The 23,654-nt window shown below is 41.9% G+C and overlaps 1 protein-coding gene across 7 annotated transcripts in view; it reads left to right on the top strand.

The window, feature by feature from the left end:
* runx1t1 (RUNX1 partner transcriptional co-repressor 1) overlaps window positions 1-23,654 on the top strand; it is a 91,431-nt gene that overhangs the window by 43,743 nt on the left and 24,034 nt on the right. For all 7 annotated transcript variants that reach the window (XM_080194400.1, XM_080194397.1, XM_080194401.1 and 4 more), the window contains 6 exons: window positions 7,519-7,608; window positions 18,691-18,872; window positions 19,507-19,757; window positions 20,118-20,203; window positions 20,629-20,827; window positions 21,470-21,535. In XM_080194400.1, the coding sequence (XP_080050526.1) occupies window positions 7,519-7,608; window positions 18,691-18,872; window positions 19,507-19,757; window positions 20,118-20,203; window positions 20,629-20,827; window positions 21,470-21,535 (874 nt within the window). The remainder of the gene's footprint in view (window positions 1-7,518; window positions 7,609-18,690; window positions 18,873-19,506; window positions 19,758-20,117; window positions 20,204-20,628; window positions 20,828-21,469; window positions 21,536-23,654) is intronic.

Raw genomic sequence — 23,654 nt, 5'->3', positions numbered from 1 at the left:
AATGAAAGCAGTTCAGAGAAAGCTTGCTGGGCGGCTTCCTCGGGAATGAAGTGGTTGTCTTATGAGGAAAGGTTGAGCCGGTTACACCTATACTGATTGGAATTTAGAAAAATAAGGGGCATTCTTATTGAAACACAAAATTCTGAGAGGGCTTAAGTGTAAATGTTGTGATGAAATCTAGAACTGGGGGGCACAGTTTAAAAGTAAGGGGCCTCCTATTTAAGGCAAAGGTGGGGAACTTCTTCTCTGACGGTCATTAATCTTTATAATTCTCTACTGCAGAGAGCAGTAGAGAATTCTATCATTGAATATATTCAAGGCTGAGTTAGACAGATCGATCTATAAAGGGAGTCAAGGGTTATGTGGGGAAGGCAGGAAAGTGGAGTTAAAGCCTTAATCAGATCAGCCATGATCTTATTAAAAAGCGAAGAATGCTCAAGGGGCCAAATGGCTTATTCCTGCTCCTAATTCTTACGTTCTTATCTTATTATGTTCTTGTAAAACAGCTCGGTTGGAAATGCATTTACTTGCAACTTCACGGGGGCGACACACCCAGGTTGCTCTGAGGGTGCCTGGTACTGAACTAGTGTTGAGAGAAAAATTGACCCTAGTCAGCCACACTACAATAGTGCATGTAACATAGTCTGCATTAAATGCAAGCCCTTGGGTTCTGCACACCTTCCACGGAAGGTTGGCTTAGCTTTCTGAATTCCTTACTGGGAGAATCCACTAAATTTCTGATTGGATGTTAACTTAACAAATCCTATGTGGTTGCTTTTCTTTGATACGGGAATAGAAACAGAATTAGCCAGAACATTTCAGCATTTTAACTGAAAGACCAAGCTTAAGACTTTGATGCTTTTCTCAGAACCCTTTGCATTGTAGTGCAATTTGAGGACTTTTGTGAATAGTTATATTTTACTGTCTTTACCTCTTTGCGAGGGGTTAAAGAAGAAAACAAGCAATTAGTTCTCTGCTCTGTATCAGTATTGCCCTGTAACTGGGTTGATATGTTCTTCTGTTCTTTACAACTCTTTTCTGGTTAGGCAGCTTGCTCCCCCTTCAGGCTTTACTCTGAAATATTTGCCCAGAATTCTTTCGAGCAGTTCCTACTCAGTTTTTTTAGCTGTTGTAATTTCACCAGATGCTGTTCCAAACCCCATTTGCTGGCAAACTTGTGAACATAAAGTGGGTGCAGATTCGTGATATTATTTTTATTTCATACTGAAAATCAAGATCAGCGAGTTTTTGCCCTTTGCTCCATGGGAGGTTTCTGTCCTCCTTGAGCTCACCTTAGGACACCTGCATTACGGTGTGACAGGCATACCGCCCCAGTCAAACTCCCCACCTGCCACTGTCTGTACAGTAGGTCCTGCCCGGTTTATCATCAGTACGGTAAAACTAACCTGTCTCACGACAGTCTAAACCTAACTCAAGTTCCCTATTAGTGGATGGCACAATGGCCCAGTGGTTAGCACTGCTGCCTCACAGCGCCCGGGGCTTGGGTTCAATTCCCGGCTTGGGTTACTGTCTGTGTGGAGTTTGCACATTCTCCCTGTGTCTGCGTGGGTTTCCTCCAGGTGCGCTTGTTTCCTCCCACAGTCCAAAGATGTGAGGATTAGGTGGATTGGCCATGCTAAATTGTCCTTTAGTGCCCAGGAGACCAACTAAGGTAAATGCATGGAGATTGGGATTGTGGTTGGTGCAGACTGGATGGGCAGAGTGGCCTCCTTCTGCACTGTAGGATTCTATGATATTTGCTGAGTTACAGCATTTGTGATTAATGGTGAATGGACGTTTTGGATTTCATCGAGGCAGGAACATGGCAACCATGGGCGTGGAATCTTACTAAACAGTGGCAAAGTGTCAAGGTCTGACTGAAAACCAGCACGTTACTCTTCAGGCAATCAGACAGGTTTTTGGCACTTTGTCAAAAAAAGAAGGGGGTGGGAGGATGTGTTTCACACTAGCGTTTTGTGTGCTAGGGCAGAATTACATTGGTAAAGCTCGCTGCACTGAGACTGGGGGCAAAGGCGCCTCAATCAGACCAAGAAATAATCTCCCCCCACGCCTGCTCCCTGCCCCCCACTTCAACCATGGAGGTTTTAGGGGCTTATTCACTCCGTCCCTGATCACTGTCAAAGTCCCTCACCTCTACTCCCACTCCCAATAGTCATCACTGCATCTCGCTCTTTCCCCACCCACCCTCCACCACTAGTAATTGCTGGCATTTCCTCCCCCTTCATTCAACACTCCCTCCCTTTCTACTACACATACATGCCGCAAACCATGAGGTTCCCACTGAGACATATCCCAGCACTGACTCCAGTTGGTGCTGCTAGGCTGGCATGATGTCAGCCTGTGCCAGGGCACTGCCCAGGCATAACCCTCTCCCCCGGGGACTATACTCACCTTTGCTTCTCCCAGTGTGAATCCCTCTGACAGGTTCACGTCTGGGTGAACCCGCTGCAAACATGTCAGCGAAGTATGAAAATTTATTGAAGGTGGAAAGTCTTGCCCTTGGGGTGTTTAATAATAATCAAATTTATTTACATGGATGTAAACCAGGTCCTCGCCCATTATGGGCACGAATCTGATTAGATCACTGGCCCAGGATGGCGAAAATCAAAAATCATGATCCCACTGGTGAGATTTGCAATTCTGGGTTTCGCCGGATCTTGATCCTCCAGTGCCAATCCCAAAAATTGAAAATGCGAACTCAAGATCTCCCTTCAGGCTGTAAAGACTGGATATTTACTAGGTGTCAAAGGGCACCCAGGTTATATAGATCCATGTTCAAGGCTGGTTCAGTTGAAAGGAACTGCAACACATGCCTACACTAGATTATCAGAATGTAAAGACTCTGACTTAGAGTCATAGAGATTTACAGCATGGAAACAAGCCCTTCGGCCCAACTTGTCCATGTTGCTCTTTTTCTAAAACCCCTAAGATAATCCCAATTGCCCGCATTTACCAATTGAGTAGCTGGAAATTGACACTGATTTACTGCCTCTCCCCGATTGGTGGCACGGTGCCTCTGTGGTTAGCATTGCTGCCTCACAGACCAGGGACCCAAGTTCAATTCCAGCTTTGCATCACTCTCTGTGGAGTTTGTATATTCACCCCACATCTGCGTAGGTTTCCTCCTGATGGTCCAGTTTCCTCCCAAACCCCAAAGACGTGCAGCTTAGGTGGATTGGCCATGCTAATTTGCCCCTTAGTGTCAGGGGGACTAGTAGGGTAAGCACATGGGGTTGTGGTGATAGGGCCTGGTGAGATTGTTGTCGATGCAGGCTCAATGGGCTAAATAGCCTCTTCCTGCACTGCAAGGATTCTATAATTCTAAGAATAGAACATGGGTTAATTCTCTAATGGAGATAATATAAGATAAAAATACAAAACATCAGTGGTTTAGTTGTAAATGCATCACATGGTGCAGCATTAAATCATGTTGAAATTCTGGAAGGTTCTGGTCTGATCCTTAAACTGATAATGGGTTGGATTCTCCAGCCCCATCAGATGACTCGCAGGAATCCTGAAAGCCCTGCAAAAATTGGATAGTCGGCCAAAAATTGGAATCCCCTTTAGGCATCAAAGCAATCAGGATTCACTTGACCTGCCCCACCAGCCCCAAACTGGTTCCTGCCCACACCAAACAGGAACCCAAAAATTATGCGAACCCACTAATTGTGATACAATTAGTGAACTGGACAGCCCATGAGTGGCCTCCTGCCGAGCACTTGCCTCCCCAGCAGGGAAAGCACCAGGCGGACATTGGTACTAGTTGTCACCATCATGGGCCTGGCATGTTGGATCCTGAGGAGGAATGAAGGAGGCAGGTCCAGTGCTCATGTGTGTGCTCTCTGCTGCTGCCAGTGTGCAGCAGAAGGGTCCCCTTTGGGTCCTTGGGCTTAGGTGAGCTTGGACTGGCGGCAAGGTGTTGATCTCAGCACTGTCCTGTGGATGGGCTGCCCCTTCTAGCCCTGGCAGGCTGAGCGATCACCCCTGGAGTCATGATTTCAGGCAGCTCTCATTCCTGCCTGACATCTGTGAGAACTTTGAAGTGGCCTAGTGACTTTAATCTCCGTGCCCCTGGTCACTTGCTTTGAAGATCCCTATGACCCCTTTGAAGTCCTCTGTCAGCCGTTCACTCAGCCCTATTCTCTTCACACAAATTTTATTTGAAGTCTGTAAGCCTTCCTAGAAAGCTCAGTATCTTTGAAATATCTTCCAACCCTTTGAAAACCTTTTGTTTCCATTCAGTTTTAGTCCAGCGCTTTTAACTCTCATTTTATTGACAGCTTAATGGTTTTCTATCAGCCTCCAGGCAGCTGTGTTTATTTACCTTCCCTTTCATGCTCGAATGCATTTCAAGTACTTGCATTGTTTCTAACTGCAATGTTTACATAAAAGTGGAAGTGAAAAGCACTTGGTGCTTTTGAAGTTGGTGTGGTCACAGCTGTAGGCAACATCAAATCAGGATGTGGTTGGATCACCCACATGCCTGCGTGGTAGGGAGGGGATGACCCATTTTTTGAGTAGTTGGGCAGAGGATGCCCCTCTTAGCTGAGGGGTTGGTGGTGTTACTCTCAGTGGGTGTGTCAGAGTTTTAGTTTTTGAGGGGAGGAAGGCCTGTCTCTGACTATGGAGATCAGGATGTCCTTCGATCTCTGAACAACCAGGCTAGCCATTGTGAATCGCAGGATTTGGGATTCATGAATATGCATCTGTCAGTTGGGAAAATCCCAGCTGACAGATGCTGCCAGTGCCAAGGAGAAACATTCTAGTTTTCCTGCTGGCATGGGCACTTATTGCTGATTCGGGAGAATTGGTCCAAAAAGCTCATTTCTGGAGTACAAAGGGCATACCCAATGCCTCTAAGGTAATTAGAGGAATATTTTCCAGGCCTAATTGTTACTGGTTGGTCTTGACTCAAGATATGCACATATACAGATATCAGGTGAGAATATGGTTGAGCCCTGTAATGATGGACCTCAGAATTGAATAATCAGATAATTACACCAAACATAACTAATTGTGTAACGTACCACCAAGATTGAGAAAGGTGAATAAAGGTTAAAAGCAGAGAGAAGCATGTGAGAAGGAGAAACAAAACAAAGATTATTTCAGCATGCAATGATTATTGCATCAAAAATCACGAGAATGCCAAGAGATAGATTCTAGCATATTTAGAAAAAGGCAAGAGAACCAAGAAACGGCCATATTGTTTCACAAGTATTCACTACTGTTTTGCAATCTAGTTTAGTGCTTCTTCTGAGTACCAGGTGCGGCTCACACTTCACATACTGCAGTGGTGATCCAGTGACACCTGAGGTCAAGTGGAGTGTCAAACTTGTCAGCAAGCTGTGATATTTCATACTGGATGTTGCATTATAGCAAAAACTGGGTCAATTTGTTTCAGTTGTTAGATTTTCTTGCTCACTGTATCTCATTGTTCTTACATTCTTGTGGTGTCAAGATTGAATGGTTGTGTATGCGCTGTCACAAAGTGCTATTTCCCATCATTCAACATTGTAACTCTATGCTCCTGTGTGCTTCAGCCATTTTGTTTTTGCTTTCCCAGACCGAATCCTTTCTTTGATCATTATGCAGCGAAATGATTTTGTTCATGTGCTCTGTGATTCATGTCACTTAGCTGTGCAGTAAATATTACTGTTCCTTGCCATTTACCCGATGTATTGTAATGTTTGTATTACTAATGAGCTTCTTGATATATCCGCTGAGGTGTCCCAAATGTTTACGGAACAAAGTATGGTCTATGTAAATGCAAACTATTGCCGGGTTTTGCTGGGAATGGGAATATTTTGCAAACTTAATTGCACAGCTAAATGAGCCCAGTTTTCCCATCTGGCAGGAATGTTCTCTATGCATAGTAATGTCTGCAATTGTGCTATGGAACTTGAATAAACAAATGTGTGGCAAGACTGCTCTTACTAAGATGGCCCTGCAGTTTTATAGGGGTTGGTGGCAGGGTAATTAGAAACACACTTGCCCTCATCTAAAGTACACATTTAACTGTTGGAACGCCACTGATCTCTTTGAAATATTCTTTGCCAGTCCTCCCAGTTTGCTCTCCTCCTAGCATTGGGAATGCATGTGCTTTTTCTAATTTCCTTGGAAACCAGAACGTATAAGTAACCGTGGCTACAATATTGGCATGGGACCAGATATTTCTTTTTGGTGGGCAGCATGTTGGTTTAATAAGAAATACTTATTTGAAAAAAAACAATTTGCCACCACAATAACATCGGCACCATGCCTGAAGGATAGCTGAACAAAAATACTTTATTTACTCAAAAGACTTGTTATTCTTTGACATGAAAGATGCATTTGCTTCTAAAACAAGGTGTTGTATTAGGCAATAACTTGTCTACCCTCCAGTGTGCATAATGAGAGGTTATGCTCCAAATCTAGTGTCTGATCCAGCTGTTGGAATCAACTGTACCTTAGATTACCATTTTATTTGCACCCATGCTATGTATTTTTGATTGCTTTTATTTCTCTGTTGTTGCAGTATCAGAATGTTTATATGATATTTTAAACTTCCCAGTTGGGTTCTTAGCAGCAGGACCTCAATCAGAAAACAAACTGAATCTAGTAGTGTATACAGCAGTGAGTAAAACAATAGGGCTTGCATTAATGATGGAAAATGCAGTTGTCAATTTATGTTCAATTTGAAATCTTAAAAGTATAATATAAAATCATGTAACTTGTTTAGTTATTAATTAAAAGTAAAAATCTGTGTAAAAGCTGAAATAAATACTCATTTGTACCAATATTTAGTGGATTCTGTCAATTAATTCATTGAACTTGGATGTTTTAATTTATTTGTATCTTTAAAAAACAATTAAATAATACTCTGTTTCAAACTAACTTCAATTGTTTTATAATTTATTATAAAACTTTTGGACTTGATTCTGTAGTACAGTAAGTGTAATCATGCACTCTGTAACCTAAATATATTTATTTATTAGGTTATTGTTCTACTGAAACAATGATAGGGAGAATTCCAAATATCCCTACTAAGCATTCATGTGCTATAGTATTCTGCAGCACAATTTCAGGACTATAATTTTTGAAAAACAGCCCCCTTTTCTCTAAAAAAAAGCACAGCCAAAAACAGGAAATTGTCAGCGGTTGAAGGGTTAAGCGGTGAAGACAATGAATGTACTGCTGAATTCAAACCTTCAAATACATCTGTATTTTAGAGTCACCCCAGGCAGCATATATGGCATCAGCAATGGAACTTATTACAAGAGAAGCTTTTGTTCATAGATGTTTCTAGTAGAGAAGTGAAAATGCGAGTACAAAGAACGCATGGTCTCGATGCCCACATTTTGTACTGATTTCATTATGTGTTGAAAGGCCCTCACTCAATATACTACTTAAATTTGAATACTTATTAGTAATAGAATGCAGAAATGTATTTTGTTTAGCTAGCATTGTAAGTGTGGTCGAGAAGAAAATATTTTCATTAAAAAAAAATTACTTTTGCAGAATTCTACCTTGACAATTGAAGAATTTCATTCCAAGCTTCAAGAAGCTACGAATTTTCCTCTCCGACCTTTTGTTATACCGTTTCTAAAGGTATTTATGACATTTTTCACTTATCTTCTAAACCGTTCAACCTTTTGTCCCTGCGAGCACTTGGTATAGTCAGCACTGTAGCAGGTACTTCCTGGGTTAAACCCTTGTGTTGCTGGAATGTTACAATAATGCGCCACATGATGTATTATCAAGTTAAAGTGCCTCATAGCTCTTAACACCGAGAATCATTTTATAAAGTTTGGTGAAGGATTTGTTGGCAAAACTCAAAGTAACTTTTAATAAAGGAAAACCATGTGGATTGCTCCAGTTTTATTGCAAGGGTGCAAAATTCATATCTGAATCTATAGCTTAACATCTGATACTATTTCTGAACTTGTGATATAATTTCCTTGCACTGTCAGATCAAATCCACACTTATACCACCCAGGGTTTTACATCTATTCCCACTTTCTCCCTCAAACTTCTGTGGAAATTTGGATGGCTGTCTTGTTCTCCTTGCTATTGCCCATAAATTATGTCATCTGGAGTTGGGTGCACATAGCTCCTAACATTAAATCCCGAAGGATCAATTGTATAGTGTTTCCAGTTAAGCCACCAGGAAGACTGGATGTGTAGAATCATAGAATCCCTACAGTGCAGAAGGAGGCCATTTGGCCCATCGAGCCCATACTGACAACAATCCCAACCAGGCCCTATCCCCGTAATCCTACGTAGTTACCCTGCTAGTTCCCCTTACTAAGGGGAAATTGCACTAAGAAGCTCATAACACCAGGTTAAAGTCCAACAGGTTTATTTGGTAGTAAACGCCACTAGCTTTCGGAATGCTATTCCCTCGTCAGGTGAGTGGAGAGTTCTGATCATAAACAGGGCCACAAACGCTGGCATCTCCACATCGTAAGGGGAAATTGAGCATGGCCAATCAACCTAATCTGCACATCATTGGAATGTGGGAGGAAATCGGAGCATCCAGAGGAAACCCATGCATTCACAGGGACATCATGCAAACTTCACGCAGACAGTCACCGAGGCTGAAATTGAACCCGGGTCTGTGATGCTGTGAGGTAACAGTGCTGACCACTGCACTACCATGCCACTGTTCTTTTGGGGGAGTGTGGAGGGGCAACTAGAACAAGTGGTCATGGTCTCAAAGTACGGGGCAGGCCATTTAGGACTGAGATGAGGAGCAATTTCTTCACTCAGAGGGTGCTCAAACTGTGGAATTCTCTCCCATAAGACTGCAGATGCTATTTGTCTGAATATACTTCAGAAGTAAACATAGAAACTAGAAGCACTTGTAGGCCATTCGGTCCTTCAAGCCTGCTCTGCCATTCATTATGATCATGGCTGATCATCAAAATTGATATCCTAACCCCCAGCCCCTCCACCCCCCTCCGCTTCCCCCCACCCCCCAATATCCCTTGGTCTCTTCCCAAGAGCTATATCAAATTTCTTCTTAAACTCACACAACATTTTGGCCTCAACTACTTTCAGGGGTAGTGAATTCTTGTCTCTTGTAGCTTCTTGTCTCTAAAGTCAAGCGGTTTGGGGGAGAGTGCGAGAGAATGGCGCTGAGATAGAGAATCAGCCATAATCGTATTGAATAATGGAGCCAGCTCGACTAGCCGACTCCTGCTTCTATTTACTATGGGCGGGATTTTACTGCTTCACTCGTTCGAAACTGTAAAATCCCAACCAAGGTCAATGGACCTTCCCATTGTCCGTCCCTCTCATCCGTCTCAATTCCCGTGGTGGGTAGGACAATAAAATTCCAGCCTATGTCTCTATTTGGCAATGGTGAAACTCTGCAGAGTGACTATGGGCCAATAACAAATCACTGACAATTTTAAATAATAATGTAAACTACTGCTTTTGAAATATCTTCAGTTGCATGTTTGACTTGCTCGAAGTACATTTATGTGCGTGCGTATTTCCTTGGTAAACAGGCATTCGTTTCTAAGAACTGACATGTGAAATCAAAATGGACCAATTGGGATTTGCCTGCACTGCAGTCAGACATTCTAAAACGTGAACATCTTTTTGAAAGCTTAAGGGTGTTTTAAATGTTTTTAAATAAAAAGCACATAATTATTGCATGCTTTTTGGCCAAGCAACTATTAGTGCTGCGATTGAATTGCATCATGCAAATGCCATTTCCTTTGTGAATATTACTGACTTTTTCATCATGGAAACAGCTCCCTTTAGGGTCAGGTTGGCGGTGAAAAAAGCCAAAAAAGCATACAAGGACACTTCCAGAATCTTCCCTCACTGCTGTACGCCATATGGTTACCATATCATTTCATGGGGATCACTGGAATCAAAGATGCAACTTTTTTTTCTAATTTTAGTGCCTTTCCTCAAAGGAGACATTAATGACAAAAACCATATGGTTGTGGGAACGCGGACCTTAATAACTGCATTCAATCCCAGCTGTAACAATATGCATTAAAGTCTTGTTTTCATTAGGCTAATGTAAGCCACAGACTCTCGATTCTATTTCATGTTATGGAGAATCATTTACAGGAAAGATATTAGACACCATTGTAATTACTTTCTCTGGCTCTGAGATTCCACCCTCCCCCATTACTTTCTGTTGTCACTTTTTTAGTTTGGTGTAACACTTAAATGGAATTAACTCTTTTGAGTACAGTCAGTGGAGATTTGAGTGTTTTTTTAAATATCCGCAAAAATTATTTAGCTGAGAATTTCAAAGAAAGCATCTGATAAATGTATCCGATTCCTAGAGCAGGATTCTCCGATCCTGCCCGCCAGAGGACCAAAGTATCCAGCCCGCAGTCGATGGAGTTTTTGCTGGTCCATCAAATTTTTTTGTCTTGCCATGGTGATTCCTATGGCAGGTGGGACCAGAAAATTTAGGCCGTTGTATTGATTCATTTAATAAAAAGTCTCACAACACCAGGTTAAAGTCCAACAGATTTATTTGGTAGCAAAAGCCACTAGCTTTTGGAGCGTTGCTTTTTTATCAGGTAATCCCAGTCCAACGCCAGCATCTTCACATCATTAATTCATTTAAGGCAGCTCTTAAAAATGTTGCTGTTAAAATTTATCACACAATGAATATTTACAATATTTTCTGCAGTCTAATTTGTATAATACCAGTCCACACACCTGTACAAAAACAGGTAGAATTTCTATTTGTAAACTCAGGTAAAGGCTCAGTCATGGAGTTTGTGAACGTGTCCGTTATTTTACGTGGATCACCTGCAAATTTCCTATCTGCTCCTGAATCTACCTGAGCCAAAGTTTGCACAGCTGTGACATCCTATTTGAACCAGAACTAGGCTTCAATACCATAGCATTTACATTAATAATACTGCTTGCTTTTGCAGTTTTGTGTACAATCATCCATAACTTTTGTTTATTCCTCTTCAGCTTCCTAACCCATACCCTCAATAAGCTCCCACTTATCCAAAACACTGGTTTCACACAAAGTCCGATTTCATTCTCACTGGCCTACGGAAATTCCCATGCCAATTTAAAAAATCCTCCACAGGCTCACATTCTCCTACCTCGTGTAATTTTATGCCCCTTTTGCATTAACTGATCCCTGGTTCTGGCATTCTGCTTTGTATGCCGTTACTTTAGGTTCACCACTGATGGCAGAATAAAGAGGAAACTAAATAACATAAAGCAATTAAAAGGGCAGAAATTTAATTCAGGCCACAAGGGTCTAGGTCACCACCTGGAGAGCTGGCAAAAGCCTTGCATCACATCCAACCGGGCACCTCAGTGGCCAGTGATGGGCCTTTCCCCATTAGCAGGAACCCAGAAATCCTGCCCTCTGACAGCTGCCAATCAATCAGAGGCCAGCAGCTCTCCATTGCAGGCAGAGGTGGCAACTGCTAGTCATGCAGCCACCAGAGGCCCAGCATAGGGTTCCCTGCATAGCAACTGCCCTGCTACCACTGGTTGACAAACAGTGGCAATTGAAAAAAGGCCTTGCGTGGGCATTAATTGCTCATTTAAGGACCTCATTTGGCACTGGGGAAGGAAGGCCATCCATGAGCCCCCCCCCTGCCCTGCCCTCACCCACAGGCTTCATTGGGGCAGGTGAAAGAAGGCCATGGGAACCCCAGCTTGCACATTCTATTCCAACTAAATGCTTTCCCACCTCCAAACTCAGGGAAGGGCATTACATTCTGTAGCAGGAGTGTGAAAAAAGAAAGGTGTGACTAAAACATGAGAACAGAAGAGCAGATTAGGCTGTGTGGGCCAAATAGGCATTCGTTATACAAATGCATTGAGTATGAAGAATAAATGCCTTCGTTCAGTGACTGAACTGAAAGTTTTCAGCTGATCAGAGAGAGCCAGTGTGGATTATCCAGGGTAGACCCTGCCTGATAAATCTGCTCGACTTTTTCGACAAGGTGCCTGAAGCAGTGAGCCGGGGAATGCCTCTGGCTGTTATTTATATGGACATCCAAAAGACATTTCACAAAGAGACGTTTACTAAAGTTGACTCACGTGGAATTGAAGGCAGATTATTAACCTAATTAGGAAATAAACTGAGCAGCATAAGACAGCGAGTAGGGATAGTATGCAGAAATTGGCAGAATGTGACTAGTGCTGTTCCACAAGATTTTGGGTGGAATTTTCCCATCACTCCCCACCACCGGAATCATAGTGGGTGGCGCTGACCGTGCAAAGGTTCGTGGACCTCGGGTGGGATTTTCCAATCCACGGCGAGCTTGGCCGGACAATCCCACTCTACATGTTAGAACTCAACTATTACTGTATTTATTAACAAGTTAGATGATGGGATAGAAAGTCACATGCTCAAATTTGCTGATGACACAAAGATGGCATTAAGGATGGATGTGTAAAATTATTGAGAGGTTAAGCAATTGGACAGAAACTGTGGGAAATAAATTTCAATATAGACAAATGTGAGGTCAGCCACTTTTGATCTTATAAGGGTAAAGCAAGATGCTTTCTAAATAGTGAAAGACTAGAAATTGTGGAGGTCAGAAGAAACTTTGGGGGGGGGGGATGCGGGGGAGGTGGTCAGGCATATCCTGCATTAAAATGTCATGAAAATGTACAGAACATAATCAAAAAATTAATGAAATGCTGGCCTTTATAGGAGGAGAATATAAGAAGGTAGAAGTCATGCTTCAGCTATACAGAACCCTATTTGGATCACATTTGGAATACTATGTACAGTTTTGGGTACTATGTCTAAAGAAGGATGTATTGACCTTGGAGTGAAAGCAGTACAGATTAACCAGAATGATATTTGGATTTGAAAGATTTAATTCTGAGAAGAGATTGCATTTATATTACTTGGAATTTGGAAGGTGAAGTGGTTTGATCAAAATTTTCAAGGTATGAAGGGGACCAAATAAGGTTTATGAGAGAACTGTTTCTGCTGGTTGGAAAGCCTAGAACTAGAGGGCATTGTTTAAAAAATTAGAGCCAGACCCTTTAGGAGTGAATTTGAAAAACATGCAACGGATGGCTGAAATTTGGAACTCTCTTCCACAATCTACAATTGATGCTAGATCAATTATGAAATTTTAAAACAGAGACTGATCTCTGTTAACCAAAGGCATTAAGAAATATGAGGCAAATGTACTTGTATGGATTGAGATCATAGGTCAGATATAGGCTGGAAATCCCAGACAGTTCATGCCTTGTGGTTGCTGCCAGCGAGAATGGAGAATTTGATGCTCAGCGGGACCAGATTCCCAGCTGCAGGCAATGACAGGGAATCCAGCCCAAGATCTCGTTGAGAGGCAGAGCAGGCGCGAAGAGTTAAATGTCTTACTGCTCATCATTTCTGTGCATCCGTACAGCATCTTTCACAACTTGAGACACCCCAAAATGTTTTTCTGCTAATTAGGTATTTTTAACTTTAAGCCATTGTTGCTATGTAGGAAAATACAGGAAGAAGTCTCACAACACCAGGTTAAAATCCAACAGGTTTATTTGGTAACAAAAGCAACTAGCTTTCAGAGTGCTGATCCTTCATCAGGTAAGTGGGAGTTCTGTTCACAAACAGGGCATATAAAGACACAAACTCAATTTACAAAATAATGATTGGAGTGCAAGTCTTTACAGGTAATCATGTCTTTAAGGTACAGACAATGTGAGTGGAGAAAGGGTTAAGCACAGGTTAAAGTGATGTGTTTTGTCTCCAGCATGGACAGTTAGTGAGATTTTGCAAGCACAGGCAAGTCATGGGGGTTACAGATAGTGTGACATGAATCCAAGATCCTGGTTGAGCCCATCCTCATGTGTGTGGAGTTCCATATACATGAGATGGGCTCAAACGGGATCTTGGATTCATGTCACACTATCTGTAACCCCCATGACTTGCCTGTGCTTGCAGAATCTCACTAACTGTCCCCGCTGGAGACAAAATACATCACTTTTTAACCTGTGCTTAACCCTCTCTCCACTCACATTGTCTGTACCTTAAAGACATGTTTACCTGTGAAGATTCGCATTCCAATCATTATTTTGTAAATTGAATTTGTGTCTTTATACGCCGTTTGTGAATAGAACTCCCACTTACCTAACGAAGGAGCAGCATTCCGAAAGCTAGTGGCTTTTGCTACCAAATAAACCTGTTGGATTTTAACCTGGTGTTGTGAGACTTCTTATTGTGTTTACCCCAGTACAACACTGGCATCTCCACATCATGGCTATGTAGAAAATGTAGAAGGCAATTTGCATACAGGAAAGTCCCACAAACAGAAATATGATGATGACCAGACAATCTATTCAGGCATGTTGGCTGAGAAACTAAATTTTGGCAAGACTGCTGGTGAGAGTTCCCATAGGGTATTTTGCATTCACATGAGAGGATTGAAAAGATCACAAGTTGAGAACAAGGGTGAGAAGTGAACAGCACTTGATGTGAGTTAAGATACAGGCAGCATAGTTTTGGATGACCTCAAGTTTACAGAGGGTAGAATGTAGGAGACCAGCCAGGGGCATATTGGAATAGTCACATCTAGAGGTAATGAAGAGATGGAAGAGTTTTGAGCAGCAGACTTAAATTCCTACATGACTGCTTGACGTCTGCCAATGTATAATTGTGTTTGTTACTGATTTAGAGACTTTATGAACATATCTGCTTGGCATGCTTTTTATTAATTTTGAATGGCATGCCTTTCTGAAGTTTTATTAGTTTTCTGTGTATGATGTTTCCAAGAAATCAGTTTTGAGCAATGGTTTTGGGACAACATGAATCTGTTTTTCCAGTAGGAAAGTATTCTGTCTTTTTCGGTTTGCAGGCAAGCTAGTAACATTAGTACTCATTTAAGAATTATGCAATGACTTCACATTGACCTTGTGGCACTGGTACAGCCTGAACATTTTCTTTTGTTTTCCATTTGCTGACCATTTTCTTCCTTTGCTTCCACTCCCCACCCCCTCAAATTATTGCCGCTTGCTGAAATACAATTATGGGGGCACCATTACCCAAGTGGCTATTAAATATGCAAAAATGATAAGAGCGCTTTACCACCAAGCTTTGCAGGCTAGCCCAATCCTCTGCCATTTGCATCCTGTTATCAAGAATCGTAATGAATTTCCACCCTAACCCAATGGTGTTGCAGTTCCTTGGGCTCCAATCAGTCCAAACCTAATACAGATTAGAAGAGCCATCATCTATCAAGCAAGATCTACCTCTGTCTCATTGCAGCAATTAATTATTACTTCAATTATACCATTATTTTTGTCTTCACAGTTGAGATTCATTCCTCTCCATATGGTTTAGTCCTAAATTTTCCTTATTATTTGATCACATTGTTACTTATGTGGAAGTCCTGTTCTGGCCATACTTCTCTACACTTTGCAATCACGTGTAAGATCAATTTCAAACATCTTTGTCAGGGCCGGAAAGTTCGGGTCTCTCTCTTTTCATTGAATCTTACAGTGCCGAAGGAGGCCATTTGGCCCATCAATTCTGCACCAACCACAGTCCCACCAGGCCCTATCCCCATAACCCTATGCATTTACCCTAGCTAATCCCCCTGACACTAAGGGGCAATTTAGCATGGCCATTCCACCTAACCTGCATATCTTTGGACTGTGGGAGGAAACCAGAGCACCCAGAGAAACCCACACACACATGGGGAGAATGTGCAAACTCCACATAGACAGTGACCCAAGCAGGGAATCAAACCCAGGTCCCTGATGCTATGAGGCAGCAGTGCTAACCACTGTGCTGCTCTCAGTTCTTTGACAGCGCTATATAGTTTGCGAAGAACTTCCTTTAACCTACATTTTATCATTTTAGCTATATGGTTGAACATCTACATTGATTTTGTTCATTGCCGCTCTGGTTGAATCTGCTGAACATCTAGTCCTTGAAAACTAAAGTGTGTTTTAGCTTCGTACTTGGCTATTTCAGTCTAATCTATGCAGTCTACATGTTGCTCATTTTCCTTTCCTTGAGTGTAATATTTCTCATTTGTCTCCATTCAAATTTATTTGAGATTATTTGACCTATTATTATATACTTTACTAAACTCACTTTGAAATTCCTGAGCTACCTCCTCTGGTTCCATTCCCCCTTCTTCTTTGTTAATAACTGTACCTTGATTAATTTCTAAATCCAAGTCAATGATCTAAATTGAAAATGAGTCCTGACTGGTACTCACCACTTAAGTCCTTCCTCTCCACCCTGACCTAACTCTTTCAGTAAGCATCCATTGTTGTTAATCTTTTGGCCAATTTCTTACCCATTATCCATTCCTAAGTTTTTACACTGGATTTGGCTTATATAATAGTCTTTCATCTCAAAATCTGGTTGACTGTCTTTTGGAATTCTAGATGTATTATATTATAGGCCTTACCACAATCTTGTGACTTCTTCAATGAAGTCACGCAATGAGGGTCTTCCCTCATGGAATTTGTTTCGACTTCTGTTTAGTGTTTTTTTTCCTCATTGTGTATATACTTCTCACATTTACTCTTGGTCACTGATTCAGTTTGCCTGGCAATGATATAACACTATTGGACATTTGGTTTCCTGCATGAACTGGATTTTCCAGTTTCCTCTGAACTGTGCACCGTGTTATTCTGTTTACAATTTTTAGAAATTGGTCCATAGGAGGTTGGTGATCCAGCAAGGCCACATTTATTGCTTATCCATAGTTGCCCAGAGAATGAAGTGGTGAGTTGCTTTAAGCAACTGCAGACAATGTGATGATATTGGTGTTAAATGGGAGTCCTAGGATATTGACCCGGCAATTATGATGGAACTATGATATTTCCAGATCAGAATTACATGTGACTTGGAAGTGATGTCCCCTAACATTGTTGCTGTTATTCTACTCGGCAGTAGAGCTCATGAGGCTAGACACTGCTGTGAAAATAAGGTTGATGAATTGTTGTGGTACAATGTGTAGATAATATATGCTGTATCCGCAGTATGTTGTAGACATGGAGAGATTGAATGTTGAATTCAGAGTCAAGAAGTAACTCTATCGCAGATGAGGAAAGTGCCTGAAAGGGGGATTAAAATGAGCAGCTAGGTTTTTTTTCTCCTTTCTGGCTGGTGTAGACATGATGGGCTGAATGGCCTCTTTCTGCACCAGAACATTTCTTTGGTTCTCTGATATTAAAGCTATTAAATATTATTGTGGCTGCACTCATCCAGGCATCTGGTATTTCACTACACTCAAAAATTGAGCCTTTGAGGTGTCAGAAGGTGATTCATTTATCAATGAGACACTGCTTTCTTCTTTTGACGAAGTGTCACTTTGACTAGCCAGTCCAATTAAGGTTCTAGTCAATAGTAAGCCCAAGAGATGTTCGTGATGAGCAACTTAGTGATGGTGGTTTTGTTGCTGTTTAGTGAAGCTGTTGGACCATTTCTTGTTGGTTATCATTGCCTGGCATATGGGTGGCACCAGTGTTGCCTACCACATGTCAACCCAAACTTATCTGGTGTTTGTGCACTGATACAGGCTTACATCATCTCTTTTCATATCTGAAGAGCTATGGGTGAAGCACAACATTAGAAAATAGCCTGACTTTTGACCTTGCGGCAGATGGATGAATATTGATGAATCAGTTGAAGACAGTTGAACCAAGGGCATTGCCCTGAGCTACTCTAGCAATGACATTCCAGGGCTTGGTGACCTCTGGTCAGATGTGACTGCTTGTCACAGAAGATGTTACTCTGACAGCTCTTTGCACTGGATGCTTTTGTCTATGCCTGTTCCATGTCTTGTTGGGGTCTGATGTCCAGTGGCTCTGGTGGAATCCATGTTGTACGTTGAATGTGTCTACGAGTTTAATGGAGGACTCTGGGATGTTGGCAGATAGAAATTACTGAATACAACCATAACAGTTTGCTGCAAGACTAATTTTTGAGACAGCGTTTGTAACCTGGCAACTAATGGTCATGTGTTGATGTCAGAATCCTGTAGGGTCCACTGAGCTGCAATGACTTGATTCTTGCTCTGATCTGATGCCTGGGTCAGTGCCAGTAGAACAGTTCAGTATTCCCATTTTACTTGTTTTAGAATTGTGGCTTGCTCGGTCAGCTCTGAAGGCATTAAAAATCAATCACATTATTTAGGATGTGCAAATTCATACGTGAAACTTTCTGTAACTCCAAACTACCAAGGATCACCCAATCTTTCTTTTGTATGCTAATCCTTTGACTTTGTGCGCTTCAATTAAACATAGACTGACCAGTGTTGAAATGTTATAAATTCATGTTCCTCCCGTTTTTGCTAATTGGTGATTTGGTGCCGGCAGCTTCCTACTAGCACCGTCACTATGGCAACCCTTTTGGTTGTTTTAGATCAAGTTGAACAATTGCTTCCATGTCGGAGTGTCATTATCCCGTTTCATAATTACACGGTTGCAGAGCTCCCAGTGCGAAACTGCAGCCACATTTAACCAGTGCTTCACAACCCGACGCTACAGCAGCCCATGATGACTGGCATCCCGTCGCAGGGAAAAGCAAATCCAGAAAGATAGCTTCCAAGTGCAGCAAATAACTCATTGTGCTGTTAGGCCACGTTTGTTATTTGCTTATTCATCCATCTACGAGGTCAGCTGGGTCCTGGCGAATTCTCCCGTGTGGCTGCGCCGACTGTGATATTGTTTTTTTTGTGTGTGCCATTCTTCTTGCAGGCCAACTTGCCCCTTCTGCAGAGGGAGCTACTTCACTGCGCACGTTTGGCCAAGCAGAACCCGGCACAGTACCTCGCACAGCATGAGCAGCTGCTGCTGGATGCCAGCACCACCTCACCCGTCGACTCCTCCGAGCTGCTGCTTGATGTTAATGAAAATGGGAAAAGGCGAACTCCAGACAGGTGAGACAAATGGCAGCAATTTATCAACAAGAGTGTGGGGGTTTCTTTTAGAGCTGAAATGTACCGGTGCGGACACATCAACGGTGCAAAAAGAAAAGCATGCGCGTGAATGCTGACTTGTACTTTTTTCTCTTAAATTGTAACATCTTGCTGGAAAATCTGAGTCAGGGAGGATTCCTTCCCCCCCCCCCACCTCATTCTTTGTTGAGTTAATTAATGAACCCATAGATCTGTGTTTAATCCTGTCTGTAATTTTTTTTATGATGGCAAGTGATGAGTAACTTGGAAAATGCTGCTTTAAGGGAAACAATTGACAGTTTTGCTGCTTTTCTTCCTGCATATGGTCAGCTATGGCTGAGTAGCTGCGATGAGGTTGAGTCCATTAAAATAGCTCATTAAAAAGATCATTCTGTTTTTCCATTAGCATAGGGATGCAGTTGTAGCAAACAAAATTTGACTTCAGCATGGAAGAGTAAATTAAGAAATCTCTTTAAATGGAATTTAGCAATAGTGTAGTTAAGTGTATTTTGTACTAATAAAGGAATGTATTTTTTAGGTTATTGCTAAACTTTTGCATAATAGTAGCTAGACAGTTGCCACGTGTTTATAGTTGAACCTCTTGCATGTCTTGCAGAACCAAAGAGAATGGCTACGATCGTGAGCCTTTGCACTCAGAGCATCCTAGCAAGCGGCCCTGCACTATAAGCCCCAACCAACGGTTTAGTCCAAATAATGGGTTATCCTACCAGCCCAACGGCCTGCCTCACCCAACACCACCCCCACCTCAGCACTACCGTCTGGATGATATGGCCATGGCTCACCACTACAGGGATTCATACAGACATCCCAACCACAGAGACCTCAGGGACAGGAACAGACCTCTCGGTGAGTGGATTTCTGTCAACACGTGCAAAGACTCATGAAATAACCATTCCATTTTCTTGATTTATTGTCTGATGAACTGCCAAAGGCACAATAATGTACTAGATATCTAAAAGGATGAGTCGTGTTGAGATGATATATGTTTATTATTACTAGTGAACGTTGCAAGTGCAATGGGCCAAGGCTCGCCTATAGACATTTGTGGTAAACTGGTGTGTTTGCTGAAGGATGGATGTGTCACTTTTCTGTTAGTGATGAGAATTGCAGGGATGGTGATGAGTTACTTGATGGATAATATAAAAAATGGCGTGTTTTCCAGCAGAATAGCTTTGGAAGTCTGAAATTATTTTCCACTGTTGGCAGGGATGCATGGCACCCGTCAAGAAGAAGTGATTGATCATAGACTAACGGATAGGGAATGGGCAGAGGAGTGGAAGCACCTTGATCATGTAAGAAAATAAATCAATTTACTGAAAAGCTAACCTGAAGGGAAACAACTGCAATTTTATATTTACACAACAGATATTTTGAGTGTCTGTTCTTTAAAGTCTGAATGATTTATATAATTTAGTGCTATTTATGTTTTGGAGTTAAATACAGGAAATTTGTGTCCTGTGTAAGTGATAATCAGTAAATATGTAGGGTTCTTTAAACTAATTTTCTGCTGTCTCATTATTAAAGGTTGCCTCTCCTTCCAGCATGCACTATATTTAAATCTATTAGAATTTGACTGCATTTTAGCTTCTAAATAAGGACAGTAATTGTATGATTGAACAACATCCACACTTATTCAAATGTTAATGTGACTTTATTCTGTGAAAAGTATGTGATCAGACTGAGTGGCTCACTGGCACACTCTGCTGTGTTGTTTCAGCTTTTAAACTGTATCATGGACATGGTGGAGAAGACAAGGCGGTCGCTTACGGTCCTTCGGCGATGCCAGGAAGCTGACCGCGAGGAGCTTAATTACTGGATCAGGCGGTACAGTGATGCGGAGGATATTAAAAAAGGTAGTGGCAGCAGCAGCCATTCCAGACAACAGAGTCCTGTGAATACAGATCCTGCCCAACTAGGTAACAGTCATTAGGTACCATAACCTACTCTTTAATTTGGTGCAGTAAAACTTATGATGCTGCAGTTACATTGTAAACCTGGTACCGACTTCGGATCAATATAAGTAAAGCACTAATTTCATGGTACACTGCATCAGAATCCATAATCAGTTCTAACCTGTCTTGTTCACCCAAATGAATGATCTGGTACTGTAGTTGCTTTGTGTTGGTTGCATGTCAACGGACTTTGAAAATGCAACCTTTACACCCTTCCCCCCCCACCCCCAATCACGCTTCTGCTTTAGACTCGTATGTACGTCAGTTGGCTGATCGAATGGTTTGCAGTCATGTGAAGCAGCCGCACAGACTGGATGCTCCAGTTTCCTCTGAAGCTGATAACTGATGTGCATATCTTTGCTGGTCAGTGCATCAGGAAAATGGACGAATTTTGCTCATTGATATAACTGTTTGCATGAATGATTGAGTCAGCACCATTTATTGTATCTCATTCTTAACACGTTCCCGGAGATAGGGCAATGGAATGAAATAATTTATCGCTTGCGATGTGCCATTCTCTTATTTGTCTTGTGAAGTTTCCAAAAGCACTAATGAAGTTATCCAGAAATGACTTTGCTTACAGTACATTTTTGTTTTTTTTTTCAGATTCCCATCGGGAGTTCCTTCACAGACCATCTGGCCACCTGCCAGAGGAAATATGGAAAAAAGCTGGTAATTTTTATTATGGAATGGTGGGAGAAAAAGGGTGTTTGTGTGTGTGTGTGTGTTAGTTATATATGAACCTCAGTCGCTTTACAGCATGGTGAAATCTTATTCAGTCTCCACTTTAAATAAAAGTCACTGGCACACTCCTTCTTTAAAGAAGTCAATGCTTGAGTGGTCATGTGGGACAGTTATAATTTTTCTTTGAATGAAAAGGTGTGAGATTGCCCATTTTTCTCTTGTCAGAGCTTGGTTGCAAAAGAATGGAAACCCATGGTTCTGAAATCTACGGTGTATTTAATTGAGGCGTTGGGTTCTTCCTGTCTGGAGCATCAGCAGGATCTCCATGTGCATCTTTTTGGGAAGGCCCACTGCAATGAGTAACAAACAGGCACTTAACTGAGCAGTGGCACACCTTCTCTAGAATAAAGGACCCTGGGGACAGAAGTCCTGCCTACCCAGAGCTGCCAGCCAATCAGACCTCTGATTGGCAACTCTTTATTGTTTGGACTAGCCGTGCCACATCCTGTTTCAACTCATTGGGTCAGGGAGAGGTTGAGAGGCTGTGTCTCCACATTTCATGCAACATTGTTCATCACACACAGATTGATCCTTTTGATGAACTTACAGGAGGGGCAGCAGCTACCCTCCTATGTTGTAAATTTCCTGCTGCAATAGTGAGGAGTGTTTTTTTTTGACCATGTAAGTGTACGTGGCTCGGACCCTAATGAGTGAGGAGATACAGAACATCCTATTTGCCAGAGTCACTAAAAGGATGTCACTCAGAAAAAATTTTGCTTTTATTGCAATGCCCCAAAATACGGGAGTCTTCCAACTAATTTGGATAGCCGTGTTCTGGAGGAAATAGTTATTTTGATGACTTGGCTGCCAGGCAAATGTGGTGGCCCAAACAATGATGCTTCCACACTTGAATGAGGGAAATTCACAGAAGTCCCTTGTGTTCAATACTGGCAGAGCTCATTAGCAACAGAGATGATTACTATTAGGCCAAAATCAATCCTTCAATTCTCTCACTCCCTGTTCCTCATTTCTCACTGTGAACTTTTCTGCTTGGGAGCTACTTCTAATTATCAAGTTTCTGTCTCATGAGGGAAATCTCGCCTCACATTTACATATCTGGTAACCAATAGCAGTCTGATCCAAGAAGGCCAGTGTAACAATTCAACTGACTGGAGTGACTGTATTTCACAATTGTTGGAACTGATGCCCACTTTGTCTTTACATAGGCCGTGAATGCTCAGTTTTGCTTGAGGGACATCAGGAGCGGCATTCTGCCAGTTAGGTTTGTCACCATACACCCTAAATGCTCCAAAATCTCAGCAAGATATAGATATATGAGCACTGTGCTGTCAGTGGGTCCTGAGTCCCACACAATATCAGCTGCTTTATCCCATCTGCCCTGGGACATCACAGTAGAAAGAATGTCCAACAACTGTCAGTGATAATCACACAGCTCATAATTACTCGAAGACCTGCAGCTTTCTTTACTGTCATGAGTTTTTGTTTCCGTCTCAGGGTGGGATTTCACTCTAAATTACGGTAGGTTTTAGAACCCCCCCAAAAAAAAACTGATACATAACAACCTGGATTCTGGATTGTGTGATTGACCCAAGGGGAGTTTAGGAAGGGGGTTTACAACAGGGCATGGGGAGTATACACTAACCACTATATCAACAGACAAGATGGAATCTGCTTTTGCACATCTTCATCATTCGTGATGAAGATGTGGAATTGGTGCAGTGTTACTCGTTTTACCACATGAATTGACCCCTTTCCACTGTAATGTTCAGTTTAATTTTTGTTAAGTCTCTCTCACTCCCTGTCCATCATTTCTCACAATGAACTTTCATGGTTTGGAGCTGCTTCCATTTATCGCTCGTTTCAGTGTTCATCCGCACAAAAAGGTTTTACTGCTTTTTTCAAACAAAGAAACATAATTGAACTGCATATTTAATTTATAGCATGATAGCCTACGTTTGCATTTCTCTGGTGGCTCATTGAGCACTGTCACCATCTGGCATGCTACTGAACCAGCAGAGATCAGGAATGTCCCAGGTTCAATTGTTGAACTCTGCTAGGTTAGTGGATCACTGTTTTTAACAGCTTA

The sequence above is a fragment of the Carcharhinus amblyrhynchos genome, chromosome 8 (assembly GCF_965287045.1).
Source record: "Carcharhinus amblyrhynchos chromosome 8, sCarAmb.v2.hapA, whole genome shotgun sequence".
Classification (NCBI taxonomy): Eukaryota; Metazoa; Chordata; class Chondrichthyes; order Carcharhiniformes; family Carcharhinidae; genus Carcharhinus; species Carcharhinus amblyrhynchos.
The sequence above is the reverse complement of the archived record's forward strand: the minus strand, read 5'-3'. Positions and strand labels throughout refer to the sequence as shown.